Genomic DNA, 14685 nt, shown 5'->3' with positions numbered 1-14685 from the left:
GAAAACCCAGACACGGTGTTGTCCACCACAAATTTACCTGGCCGGGAATCGAACCAGCGACCCCTCGCTCCAGAGGTAAGCTCTCTACTACTGAGCCATCATACCCTCTTTATTGGACTTGAAATTCCCCTTCAAAGACAATATAATACTAATATTAGAATGTACAATTGAAATGTGAATCAGGGGTAAAATATGGGTTGGAAAACAATTCGATTAGACACTCAAAAGGAATAAAAGTGTTCATATCTTGACAACGAAAGAGGTTATATGACAATTAGAAGATATTAAATTCATAATTTTATTAGAGTTAATACGTATTGTTGTGCATGAGAATTACGAAAGGGATATTTAAGATAATTAGGGAAGCTTGAAATCCCGTCAATTTATAACTTTAACTCCCTGTTCTCCTTAACATTAATTAATAAAATTTTGATACATTGAATATCTTACACTTATTTACAAATTTTATGCGATTTGATAAAAATCTTTTAATTAAAGAAAAATAGAAAAGTTTGAGTCTGAACTAATATGCATAAATGAGATATGTATCACTAACTATATCAAAGTAATAGTTTGTTGTATAAAATAACCTAGCCAAATACTAAGTAACGTAAGGTGATTAAGATATTGTTACCAACTAGGAAAGTTTACAACAACTATAAAAACGTCGCAGTAGTTGGATATGTCAATTTAGTAGGCATAGTAAACAATAATATCGTCGTTTATATTGTCTTTTCTACACTAAACTTAAGAAATAAGTAGTCGCGTGGGGTTATCAAATTTACCCCTGCTTTGTAAGTTTTCTGTAAAGCATTGGCATATCCTAAACTGAAGTTTCTGACATTGTTCGTCTTTGCTTTACATATTGATAGTAGGCGAAGTACTCAAAACACCAATGTTTAGGTGACTAGCTTGGCAAATAAAATGAAAAACTAGTTTTTGTATTAAATATCCTTACTAGCCTTTGTTTTGCCGTTTCATCATAGACCCTTCCAACGTGAATTTCCATACTTTGGAGTTTAGAACGTACTTTTTTGCTACGTAAGGTAGGTGTTATTGTACCCACATCAATCCAAAACTGGCAACAGATATAGAGATTTCCTGAGATCCCAGAAATGAGCCGTATTACTATTCAATTATTCATTTGCGTATATTTATTTATTTGGTGCGGACACAACTTACATTCTTTGCTGAACTACCTTCCGAATCAAATAAACTGTTCAACAACTGCAATGCCGCATCGAAAAAATATAGAAGTTCCCTTGTAGCTAAATGATGAGCATTTTTACCTTTGATGCGAAAGACCTAGCACTCAGTGGGAACTCATGTCTCACGTGATCTTGATACTGAAGAGGAATTGAACTTCAACATGGGAATCAAAAACATAATTTCCTGACATCAACTGAGATGGCAGACGATAGAGCTTACTTGTTCGCAAGAAAACCTAGGACTCCATTCCGCAACAGTTTGCGTCAACGTCATCCAAAACCTCCGTTTTAGTTTTCGATAATAGGCATAGCAGTTGTAATTGATTTATGGAACTTCTGCTTGAGTTAATACCCAGCAATTTTTGCAAAGGCTGGTACGGAATGGACTTCTAGTCAGTAAGAACGTACGTGTGCTCAATATTATTTTGTTTCCTTTTCCTCATTCAATCATGTGTCCTTCTTATATAAATTCATTTATATAGTTATACAATTACACAAACTATTGCAGTAATCGTTATAGTAAAGAAATATAACAGAATTAATTACAAAATAACAGTGTACAAAATGTCGCTAACTGAATTCTAATAATATGGAGTTATTCTTAACAACTTGTAAACACCATGCGTAGCAGAGTGGAAGTGATAAAACGTCCGTTACTTTGACAAATCTTTTCCTCCATCACCAATTTAAGAATTTGCATAATAGATTTTCTTTAACTCATTTTCTAATGATTCCCGTATAGTACAAATCAATATCGTTTATTAATTTGCTCATACATAACACAGACTATTATCTTAAATTTTAGTATTAAACAAATTTCAAACAGCTTGTCACAAAAAGCATCTTGACTATTTTCTCTCGTTGTGCGATCTGGTTTGGGAGCAGGGTCATGCATATACGGACACAGTAGATTAGTGCTGGACAGCTTAACGATGAAATTAGATTTGTGTTGACAAACACAAACATATAACATTCTTTTTTTCTTTCTTACTACGTATCACCGACAGATAGTTGTTGCTCAGCACGAATGAAACCTACTGTAAAACTCCTTAAACAAGTCTTCGTATCCAAACCCTGGAAGAAAACATTGTATTATTAGCAGATTTACAAAGTACACTAACTAAAATAATACTTTTCCCAACATAATAATAATAATAATAATAATAATAATAATAATAATAATAATAATAATAATAATAATAATAAACATATAAGTCAAACAAACCTATGAATTCAGTGGCTTTTTTGCGACATCACCTAAAATCATGTGGAATCAAATTATTAAGGTCTGAAGAATAAAAGAGTGGTAAATCAGGTTTCATATATCATAATATATGAGATACGCCAACGTCAAAATGTTAAAGAGTATAGAGTTAGCCCGAATATTTATTCGGTTTCCTCGTAAAATGGCACTAATATTTCTTCGTTGGAACAAGATATATTATGACAACTGTAATTTCAATGTGCATGCTAACAAAATCTTATCTAGATAGGAGCAATATAACGTGTTTAATTTACAGTATGATTACAGATGAAAGTAAATATTATATATATAGTATCGGAATATTATTTTTATTTCAAAGAAAAGGCAACAACATAACTAAAACGAGAAAAATCAAGGAAACAAAGTAAACAGAGAAGCACAGTGTTTTGAGAAGGTTGTGTAGCTTACAGTGACCACGCCAGGCGGAGGGACAGAAACATTTTTGGGGGGAGAGCTATTTTTTTTAATACCGAAAATAATAGTTTCATATTTGTTGATCTAATTACATATTTGGGGGACGAAAGATACCATCGTGGGGGTCTCGCTCCCCTTTTCTCCCTCTAACTAACTAACTAACTAACTAACTCTATGGCCTATGGAACCCGGAGGTTCAGTGCCGCGTTCACAAAAGCTCTCCACTGACTTCTATCCTTAGCTAATTGCATCCAGTTTCTACTTTGTATTCCTATCTCTGCGAGATCCATCCTAATATTGTCCTCCCATCTGCGCCTAGGTCTTCCTATTGGTCGTTTTCCTATGGGTCTACCAGTCAAGACTTTGAAAGCGTTTCTACTTTCTTCCATTCTAGCTACATGACCTGCCCACCTAAGCCTCCTAGACTTGACGACCCTAACAATGTTGGGTAAACCGTATAAACTATGTAGTTCCTCGTTATGAAGCTTCCGCCATTCCCCATTCTCGTTCCTCTTGGGTCCGAATATTCTTCTCAGGATCCTGTTCTCAAATACTTTCAGTCTATGTTCTTCCCTCAGAGTAAGCGACCATGTTTCACAACCATACAGAACAACAGGTATGATTATCGTTTTATATATTTTAAGCTTCAAATTCCTCGACAGAATTCGCGACAACAAGAGATTTTGAACCGAATAGTAACACGAATTCCCTGCTTTTAGTCGACATTTAATTTCTTCGTGAATATGATTTTCGTCTGTTAATATTGATCCTAATATTGATCCTTTTCTCCCTCTAGCATCGTCTAATCACATATATTAAAACTAGTTTTCGGAATTTTGTGCTGGAGGTTTGTCGTTTTTCCGAGTTCCAGCTGCCAAAAATAAATATCCATATACTGTGTATCAAAAAGTCTCCATGCCTTGGTTTCTAACGATTGAAAAACCAAACATTCGGTGAAATTTCCTCATGTACTCTTCCATACATTCAAGAGGGATTTTCAAAATTCATGCAAGTTAATGTGATAATTTCCCCTTATCTTGTATATAGGTACTAATCTTCGTGCCTATATCATCATCAACATAGGTGTTCTATCATCTGACTATTCACTTGCTGCAACTGACAAGATGAGCCCTTCACGCTGGTCTAATGGCTAGCGCGTGAGCCTGCATTTTCATTCTACCAATCACTTCATAATCATTTTTTTTCATTAATAATCTGTCTGCTTTTGTCTAAAGGTTATAGCCGTGTGACATATAATTAGAAATATTTAATTTCAATTTGCCTTCTACTAGTCTAGTTATCAAGACAATGCTACCTGGGGCTCCTTCCCCTCTCTGTATATTTTACTGAAAATTAGGCCAGCAAACTGTAACGAAACAGAGCATTCAGACAGTAAGGGTTTATATAGAGTTATACCTCTTGTGGATGGCAGGATACGTAACTTTAAAGTCTAAAGGCTGAAATAAACCATCAATGTTTGTTCAGTCGGTGTAGTTAGGCTGCCTGTTAAAATTGTGGCTTACTACAGGGCTTCCAACTAATAATCTAAGAATCAATGATAAACATATCGTATATTTCTTAATCCAAGACGTAGTTTCCTTCCAGGAAAGCCGAAATTTCGTACAAAAAGTATTGGGTCGTCTTGCTTTTGCAACATATGTGGATTTTTTTATTGAATAGAATTACAAACTTTTATTAAGTTCTAACTTTACTCTTTTTCTCTCCCTCCGCTTCTACACTGAACGATCACAGATTCAGTGGACTCTTATAGTGAAGAAGACTAATGGAAGTCTTATCTGATTTGATTAATAGTATAGTAATTTTCGTAATCATTTTCTTTTTAAAAAACAGGGGTCATCTTCGACTTGAAGCCGTCTTGGATTCAGAAATATACGGTAATTTGTGTATTTGATATAACTCAAGGATACATAACACAAGAGAGTACAACAAGTGGTGAAACAGTTCACTAGAAATTTAATATCTTTTTTTTTTTTACGGTTAAACATATATATAAATATCCAACTTCTAAAAGTTTTATCAAGTTGGTTTTGTGAAGTATCTGTCTATTGGAAATGAAGTGACTGTGTATTTGATATAAGGAAGCATGAACTTTTGGAAACTTATTGAAGAAAACTTTGACTAGAAGTGTACATTCTCAGACACCTGTTGTAAATGCATATTTGTTGAATAAACTCGACTAGTTTCCTTCTTTCCTTTCCGCATACCTTCGAGCACAGCCTGATACTTCCCGATTAAGTCATCATTCTTGAGTTGGACAAAACTAGGAGGAACAGAACAACAAGGGGTATTCGACACGCGATCAAGAGAGGTGCAGGATCATCGGAGAGAAGCGGATCCCACCATTGGAGGACCACCGACTCCACAAGACAAAGGGTACCATTCTGACGGTCCATTGCCGCAGACACCTTTAAGTTCGTCACCAGAGTAGTAGAATGAAGATGTAGAAGGACATTATCGTAAGACGCTTATCGACGCCCCTTGCAGTTCAACAGGATTAAGATCCAGATGTTGACTGTCACCAGCTAATCCAGACTTCTCCAGATATTCATCCCAGATGACCAGGACGACGCCAGCTTCATTGGATACATCAGGCTAGTGCTCATTCCTATTCTTTAATTACAACCTTTCTCTTTCTCTCACCCTTTTCCCCAACTAGTCATTTTCTAAATTAAAAACATTTGAATTTTATTTAAATTCAACCACAATTTTACAGTTAAGTACCGTGTTGTGCATCAGTTCCATCCCCATTTGATTGCATTTATTTATTTAATATTCTGAGCTATAACTGATGACACAGCACCGGCACATGGTGGAGATGTGAGGCTTACGCCTTTGTTACGATCCTAAAATTTCGATAAATTACGATTCTAAATATTCGGTAGATGCTTAAGATCCCAAATTTTGAGCAATTTGTACTGTGTAATTTTAGTTTGTCGAGAGAAATTAAGTAGAGTTATTTTTAACCCACCCGTCCACCCTCACTACTTTATTCATTTGCTCTGTTAGAGTAATTTTTTGTTTTGTTGTATTTTAATCGAATGATAAGTGGGTGAGAAGAGAAAATTTTGCCAAGTTATTATATTTTGTTTTTTTTTTTGTGTTAGTACATAAGAAAGAAGTGTTATTTACATTTTGGTGTTGGATATATATACATAGTAGTGTAAGATATTTATTATAAGTGTGATTTTGAAAATAGATATAATGGAGAATACTAGTGTTATGTCTTCTGCTATAGATCGTTTAGTAGAACCCCCCAAATTTTCCGGCAAATTGAACGAGTCAGTTCAGTCGTTTTTTAGTCATTTTGAGGATTTTTCTGTCCTTCATAACCTACGTGATGTACAGAAACGTCATTTGTTGCCGTATTGTTTAGAAAATGGGGCTCGTGCTTATCTGCTAGCTTTACAATCAACCGCAGAATATGATAATTTCATGTATGTACAGATTAAGAAGAAATTAATAGAGGCTTATGAAGATAACATAGTTTCGCAAGTTTTAGAACAAGAAATGAGAAATAGGGAACAGTTAGATTCTGAATCTGTCCTAGATTACATTTTTCATAAATGGAAATTAATACTTGAGTACGATCCGAAGATGCCAGTGACCGAACAAATTAACTTGATAATCGATGGGTTATTGCCTTCATTTTATTCTGTAGTTGTAAGAAAATCGTATAAGACTGTTATTGAGTTAGCAAAGTCCTTAGGTCTAGAGGAAAGAGTTAATTTTCTTGTCAGCATGCGTAGTCAGCAATTGAAGTCCTTGGAAATAACAAACGAATACAATATACATCCTGTTAGTAAGAATGCTATACAGCAAAAAGAAAATACTTTAGATGTTAATATTCAGAACGAAAATGAAATTGTAAGTCAGCCTGAAAAAAATACATTGATAGCTCAGTTAGACGGTATCAAAGTCCAGTTACAAGATCTCGTGCAACGAACAGCGGCCGCAAAAGTTTCTCACGCAAATCTTATGAGCATTCGCGTTTGGAGCAAAGAAATCCATCCAACGCATCCTTCTATCACTCACAGCGTTTTGCTTCCGTCAATGCAGGCAATGTAAATAAGAATGTTAAATCGAATAATAGGAATAAAGTAGACAATAATATGTGTAATAATGTTAGAAATAGTAAGCGATATTATGTTCCTATTCAATATGAAGCTGATTTGCCTCATGTTAAAGCATATATTGATAATAAGCCGCATTTATTTCTATTGGATTCAGGCAGCACTGTTAGCTTAATTTCTGGTAATAGTTTAAGTAAGAAGCATAAAATACTTAAAGGAACTACTTTTATTCGTGGTATCACTGGAAATTCTCAAGGAAGTGATCAAATCGCTTTAGTGAAATTTAAGTTAGGAGGACAGTATTTTACGCATCCTTTTCGAGTGTATAATAATTTTCCGTATAATAGCATAATTGGCCAAGATTTTTTGAAAAGTCATCTTGCAATGGTTGATCACAATAAGAATTCTTTTAGTTTTGTTAAATTTGGTATTCCTCCAAGAATTGAATTGCCGCCATACGTTTCTTTTGAAGAAATTTCTAACCATATAGCAAAATTATATAAACCTCAATTTTTAGTGGCTCGCTCTGTTGTTTTGCCTCCAAATTCAAGTGTTCAAGTTACATTGAAAAAAGTAAATGATCTTGCAGGAAATCGCAATTTATTAGTTCCCAATGAGTTAATAGATACGCAGGCAGAAATTTTTGTGCGTAAATCAGTTGTAGACGAAATTCATCCGGTAATATCTGTGATTAATCCTACCAAAAGTAAACTCTACTTGAAAAAAGATGTTGTGTTGGGTTCTGCCGAACATGTTATCAGTGATACCAACCTCAAGAAACAAAATAGCACTAATAATAAGGTTCATCAAGTTAATGCAGTAGATACGAAATCTTTTCTTGAAGGGTATGATAAATATAGAGTAAATGTTAACCCTGAATTGTTGCCACATCAACAACAGCAATTATATGACTTAGTAGAAGAATTTTATTCTAGTTTTTCTTGGAATGAATTTGATTATGGTTGTGCTAAAGGATATAAGCATAAAATTGAATTAGTAGACAATATTCCAGTAAATCGACCCCAATTTTCGATACCATTTCATCTACGGGATGAGATCAAAAAACAAGTAGATATTTTATTGAAAAGTAAGATCATTGAACCTAGTATTAGTCCGTATAATTCTCCAGTAATGCTTGTTAAAAAGAAGAATGGACAGTATAGATTTATACAGGATGCGAGATTTTTGAACAAAAAAATGGTTCCTGACAGTTTTCCGGTTCCTCCTATCCAGGATATTTTGACTAATTTGGCAGGACGCAAATATCTATGTTCTAGTGACGTTTTTGGAGCTTTCTTTAATATTCCGCTCACTGAAGAATCTAAACCTATTACAGCTTTTTCGATTCCGGGCGTGGGATCGTACCATTTTAATTTTTTACCCCAGGGTGTCAAGACATCTACTAGCGGTATGAACAGATTAGTGAAACTCACCTTAGAAGGTCTTCCACAAGATAAAATATTTGCCTATGTTGACGATTATTTTTGGTCTAGTGATAGTTTTGATGAAATTGTGCAGTTAACTCGTATGTTGCTTCAAAGAATAAAAGAAATTGGTTTAAAGCTTTCCCCAGAAAAAACAAAATTGGGATATTTTTCATTAGATGTTTTAGGTCACACTGTTAGTAAAGATGGTTTGTCTATTTCGAAACGAATAATTAACTCAATCTCCAACTATCAACGTCCCAAAACAAAGAAACAGGTCAAAAGTTTTTTAGGATTGGCTTCTTTTGTTCGTTCGTATTTACCTAATTTCAATCAATTAGCAGAAGCGTTACTTTCTTTGTTGAAAAAAGACGCTCCTTTTCGTTGGAAGGACGCACAGGAGACAGCATTCAATAATATTAAACAAGCCATCATTTCAGCACCTTGTCTCATGAGGTACAAACCTGATTATCCTCTGTATCTCTATTTTGATGCCAGCAAACTCGCTCTTTCTGGACTAATCAAACAACCTCAAAATTCACCTGACGATACAAATCTAGTTCCCATTAGTTATTGTAGTCGTGCAACGTCTCCTAGCGAGAGAAAATTGCACCCATATCAGCTTGAATTACTAGCATTATTGTACTCATTACGTTCATTTAGGTATTTTCTTTTGGGACGTCATTTTTATTTGAAGACAGATTGTCATAGTTTAATTTATTTGAAGCAAACAAAGAATGTAAGTAAGATTTCTAGATGGTTGAGTGAAATCGAATCGTATAATTTCACTATTTCACATATCAGTGGCTCCAGTAACGTAGAGGCAGACGCCATCTCACGTTTTTCTAACCCCCCTAGAGATTTGGAAGACGAGAAAAAGAATCAAGAAGATCCGAAAATTTTGTTTACTCAGACCACAAATTCACTTTCAATTTTAAATGAGTCAAATCTGGCAACAGAACAGCGTAAAGATCCGTTTTTTAAAGATATTTTTTCTTGGTTGGAACAGAAAGAAAATAGAAATCCTAAAATAGAACGCCAAGCATTATATTTTACTATTAAAGATGAAATTTTGTATAGAAAGCAGAAAACTTCTCAAGGTATAAAATTTTTAGTTGCAGTTCCTACTTCTTTGCGTTTTAAAGTTTTTAATGCTTGTCATACGTCAGCATTGGGATCCTCTCATTCTGGTTATTCTAAAAACCTATGATATGTTAGTAAAAACAGTGTATTTTCCCAACATGAAGAAATATATATATCAGAAATGTAAAGAATGTACGATATGTCAAGTATCGAAATCGAAAATTGGTTCTCCATATGGCACATTGCTTACTTATCCCTCCGTTCTTCCCTTCTATCGCATCCACATAGATGTAGCTGGGAATTATTCCCCCAATAATATGTTAAATCACAAATATATGATAGTTGTAGTAGACAGTTGTACTAGATACATAATTACAGATTCCCTTCCTGATGTTACAGCAAGTACTTTGGCTTCATTTCTTTATCACAAAGTAATTTTAAAGTTTGGAATTTTCTATGAAATTGTCTTAGATAAAGGCAGTGCTTTCACTAGTGGACTATTTAAAGAATTATGTGCTATGATTGGTGCTAACATGCGTTTTGTAAATGTACATGGGCATTATAGTAATGGTGTTTGTGAAATTAGTATTAGAAACATAGAACAACGATTGAAATCAGCTTTATGTGACAAGGATTTAGGAGAATGGATTGACTTATTACAACCCATAGTTTTTTCGCTTAACGTCACCAAGAATTTATCGTCTCAAATTTCACCATTTGAATGTCTTTTTGGCTTCAAACCTAGATTACTTCATCAGGCAATTTTAAATACCCCGTGTCAATACGAAGAAAATGCCGTTCGTTTACAGCAATTACAAGAGATTAGAGATAAAGCGCAAGAAAATCTTTACAAACGTCATAAAACGGCGACAAAATTTTTTGATAAGAGACATACGAAACCTGCTTTTAAAGAAGGAGAAAAAGTTTGGATTTTAGATACCACAAGAAAGAAAGGTCACGCCAAAGCATTTAGCGGAAAGTTTATTGGTCCAGGCATAATTGAACGTGTGGAAAATCCAAATTCATATTTTGTTAAGTATAAGACCGCCCGAGGATCTTACAAGATAGACAGCATAGCAGTTCAGAGATTGAAGAAGTTTTATGAGAAGGAAAACCCGGAAGAGGAAGACCACCTTGAAGACTCTGATGAAGAGATGCCTATCAACGTCTGCACGGAAGACCATACGATGAAAAAGAAGAAGACGAGACGCGAAGACCATCAAGGATCACCAACTGAAGAGATTTTCAACCCCAGGAAACAATGTTTGGAAGAAGAAATTTTCATCCCTTCTCTTCATATTAAGGATGTTGTGATTGCCGAAAATCTACCAACGTGGGCAACTATAGGGAAGAATTCTACAGAAGAAAAACCGAAATTTGCCTGTAATACTGCCATCAATCAGAAGATTAGTATTTATAAAGGTAACATAGTGGATATAAAAGCAGATGCCTTAGTAAATCCAACGAATGAAACCTTAACTCCTTTAGGTGGTGCAGATAAAGCCATTCAAGATGCAGCTGGATCTGAATTTTTAGAAGAATGTTTGACCATATCATCATTGAAGCCAGGAGAAGCGAAGATTGCCAATGGTTATCGTCTACCAGCTAATTATGTAATTATGACATGTGGACCACGGAATTCAGACAAGAAGATTTTACGAGAGACGTACAAAAATTGTTTTAAAGTGATGTTGGAGAATGATCTTTCTACAATTGTATTACCTAACATTTCGACTGGAGCATTTAAATTTCCGAAGTTAGAAGCTGCCAAAATTGCCTTGGCTACAACAAGAATATTTTTAGAAGAACATCTTGATGACGTAAACCGTGTCGTATTTTGTGTTTATGATAGAGAGAATTGGGACATTTATCAGCGATTACTCCCCATATATTTTCCCATTGATGAAGAATCTGTTAGTCCGTCTGTCCGTACGTAACTTGTATGTGGATTACTTTTCTTGAAGATTGGATTGTGGATAGGAACACCTTGTAGATGGATGATGAATTTTCTTTTAGCACTGGCCACGCTTAGAAGTTAGTTTATCTTGGTTTTGATTTGTGCATCCAAATCTACCGGTAGAACACTTCGAAAATTTAGAACACTTTGAAACTTGGAATACTTCGAATTTTGGAACACGTTGGTATCTTCAAGAATTGTACCATTTCGTTTGATTGGACAGCGTATCACTACAGAACTTTCTTTTATTTATTTATTTTTTTTTCAAATGTGAGTATGTAAAGAATGAAGAAAATCAACGACACGCGTATGGATAGATATTTCGATGGATATATTAAGAAGATGTAAGAAGATTGAAATCAAGATCGCAAGAACCATGCTCCATCCCTTCAGATGTCTAAGATTCGATGCCATGATTGATTTTCAGCATTCGATGCCCGAAGAGGACAATATTTAAGAAGAAAGAAGATGAAGATATGAAGAATTTATATGTTAGTTAGGGTTGTAGGTTATATGTGGTGAATAGTTCTCTCGTGCTGATTTCATATAGTTTGATTACAGCCAGTATATGGGGCTATAACCATATCTTGGAATTTTTTTCCAGTCTACGGACGCTTTAAGCCTAAATAACTTAAAGCTCATTTTTCTCAAACTGAAATCAGTACCCTTCTTGTGCAGTCTAACTTTACTATCTTTGGTTAGCTAGATAGTATTACACCGTTTTTTTTTCTTTTCGCGTATTAGTCACGTGTGATATTGATGTTATTTTCTGCATTAGAGGAACATATATATATAGAGAGAGAGGTCTACATTAGATTATACTTTATTTATGAAATATTTATTTTATTATACGTATCTAAGTTTTGATAATCTGTGTTAGTGATGATTAAATTTAGTATTATTCCTACCTTTCATTTCCCTTCCCTGAGCACTAACGGAACTCAACACTAACGTTTTAAAGCACATGTCACTCACAATGATATTATGCAAGCACTAATGTTTATTTTTCTTTTTCTTACTTTCCATCTTCCCAGAGACGCTGTCGTCATATCTTCAGGTCAACCTACTGAACTATATGAACTGTTTCAGGAACGCACATTCAGCATTTTGTACTTTGTGGTCAAGGATTAATTCAAAACAAACAATATGTTACACAAAGAACTCTCTTACCTTTAACGAACATTTTTTTTTTGACTTTCTTCAATATTTTTATTTTTTCTTTTTCTACTACGGAAAATTAAAATTTTCGTGTATTTTGATTTCGAGGAGGGGGTGTGAAGTATCTGTCTATTGGAAATGAAGTGACTGTGTATTTGATATAAGGAAGCATGAACTTTTGGAAACTTATTGAAGAAAACTTTGACTAGAAGTGTACATTCTCAGACACCTGTTGTAAATGCATATTTGTTGAATAAACTCGACTAGTTTCCTTCTTTCCTTTCCGCATACCTTCGAGCACAGCCTGATACTTCCCGATTAAGTCATCATTCTTGAGTTGGACAAAACTAGGAGGAACAGAACAACAAGGGGTATTCGACACGCGATCAAGAGAGGTGCAGGATCATCGGAGAGAAGCGGATCCCACCATTGGAGGACCACCGACTCCACAAGACAAAGGGTACCATTCTGACGGTCCATTGCCGCAGACACCTTTAAGTTCGTCACCAGAGTAGTAGAATGAAGATGTAGAAGGACATTATCGTAAGACGCTTATCGACGCCCCTTGCAGTTCAACAGGATTAAGATCCAGATGTTGACTGTCACCAGCTAATCCAGACTTCTCTAGATATTCATCCCAGATGACCAGGACGACGCCAGCTTCATTGGATACATCAGGCTAGTGCTCATTCCTATTCTTTAATTACAACCTTTCTCTTTCTCTCACCCTTTTCCCCAACTAGTCATTTTCTAAATTAAAAACATTTGAATTTTATTTAAATTCAACCACAATTTTACAGTTAAGTACCGTGTTGTGCATCAGTTTCATCCCCATTTGATTGCATTTATTTATTTAATATTCTGAGCTATAACTGATGACACAGCACCGGCACAGTTTTAACTATTTGTTTCCAAGTAGAAGTTGTAGAACCACGTTTCTACGATAGGAGTAGAGAAAAGGAGAGGAACTATTTAGAAGAATGGAGTAAAACAACTCTTGGCAGTGCACGTGTAGCCATGCACTCACGAACCGCTTATCTAAAAAAAACACTAACTACGCCATCGATTTTCTTCTTTGCCTGTCACTACTTTATCAATGGCAGTTGTCTTGTCTGCTGGTTGCTCTGCCTGTCACTACTTTATCAATGGCAGTTGTCTTGTCTGCTGGTTGCTCTGCCTGAGGACTGCTGAGAAAAGAACCAACAATCTCTGACATCAAGTAGTATCCAGTTAGAAATGACTCTTAAGAACAATAACATTAAATGAGATGATGATAACCTTAATTACGAAGTTAGTCATGTGTGTAAGTCGTTAATATACAAAGAAATGATATTGCATTCGCATTTAAATGTGTTACAAGTTCTGAAATATAAGAATCGCTTTTACGCTACAATTAGATCCCATGTCAATATACAGTAATTACCTCCTGAATTGGCGGAGTATGTTATAACCATAAGTAACCTCCTATAACTTTCAAAGTGCTTTATCAAAATTATTGGTATATTGTATTTTAAAAATTCTTCATAAGAGAAAACCAAGTGTTTCACTCGTCTGACCTGAATACACCATTATTAGGCTTCTAAATATGTATACCACTTATTGTTTTAAGTTACTTTCAGTTTGTGACCATTACTCTAAAATGTGCGCTTTTGTGCTCTTATGCAAAGGAATCAATAATGTAACACATTTAACTTGAAAAGTTGATTTTCGATTCGTCTTCATAACTCCAAGCAGTTAAAATATTGAAGCGAAATTCTGGATGCATGGAAACTAGAATCGTTAATTATTCGGAACACCATTGTGTGATACATTGGTTATTTGTACCGCTTTCTCTTCGGTTTCCACTTCTCTTTCAATAATAATAAAAAAGAACAACCACGAAGATTGCCATAAAACATGTACAACTCCATGCATTTTTGACAAAGTAAAGCGCGAGCGAAGCAAGGCATTCCTAAGTCCCATTTATCATGTTAACGCTCTAGTTTGATAGTGAATGGTAACCAATTTATGTGAAAAAAATAAACACTATTGCCTAGACTAGCCCAATACTGAAAATATTTATTATTTAGTGTAAATTTTAAAGGGT

General features: G+C 34.8%; 1 protein-coding gene across 1 annotated transcript in view; it reads right to left on the bottom strand.

Annotated features, from left to right (window-relative positions):
- nrm (neuromusculin) overlaps positions 1–13815 on the bottom strand; it is an 851931-nt gene extending 838116 nt beyond the window's left edge. Inside the window, exons 1-2 of the mRNA XM_081726627.1 lie at positions 13728–13815; positions 2247–2282 (exon numbers count right to left, since the gene is read on the bottom strand). Of these exons, the coding sequence (XP_081582753.1) occupies positions 2247–2282; positions 13728–13815 (124 nt within the window). The remainder of the gene's footprint in view (positions 1–2246; positions 2283–13727) is intronic.
- Between the last annotated feature and the right edge of the window lie 870 nt (positions 13816–14685).

This window comes from Thermobia domestica, chromosome 9, assembly GCF_964235325.1.
Source record: "Thermobia domestica chromosome 9, izTheDome1.hap1.1, whole genome shotgun sequence".
Lineage (NCBI taxonomy): Eukaryota > Metazoa > Arthropoda > Insecta > Zygentoma > Lepismatidae > Thermobia > Thermobia domestica.
Note: the sequence above shows the minus strand (reverse complement) of the source record. Positions and strands in the feature narration are given on the sequence as shown.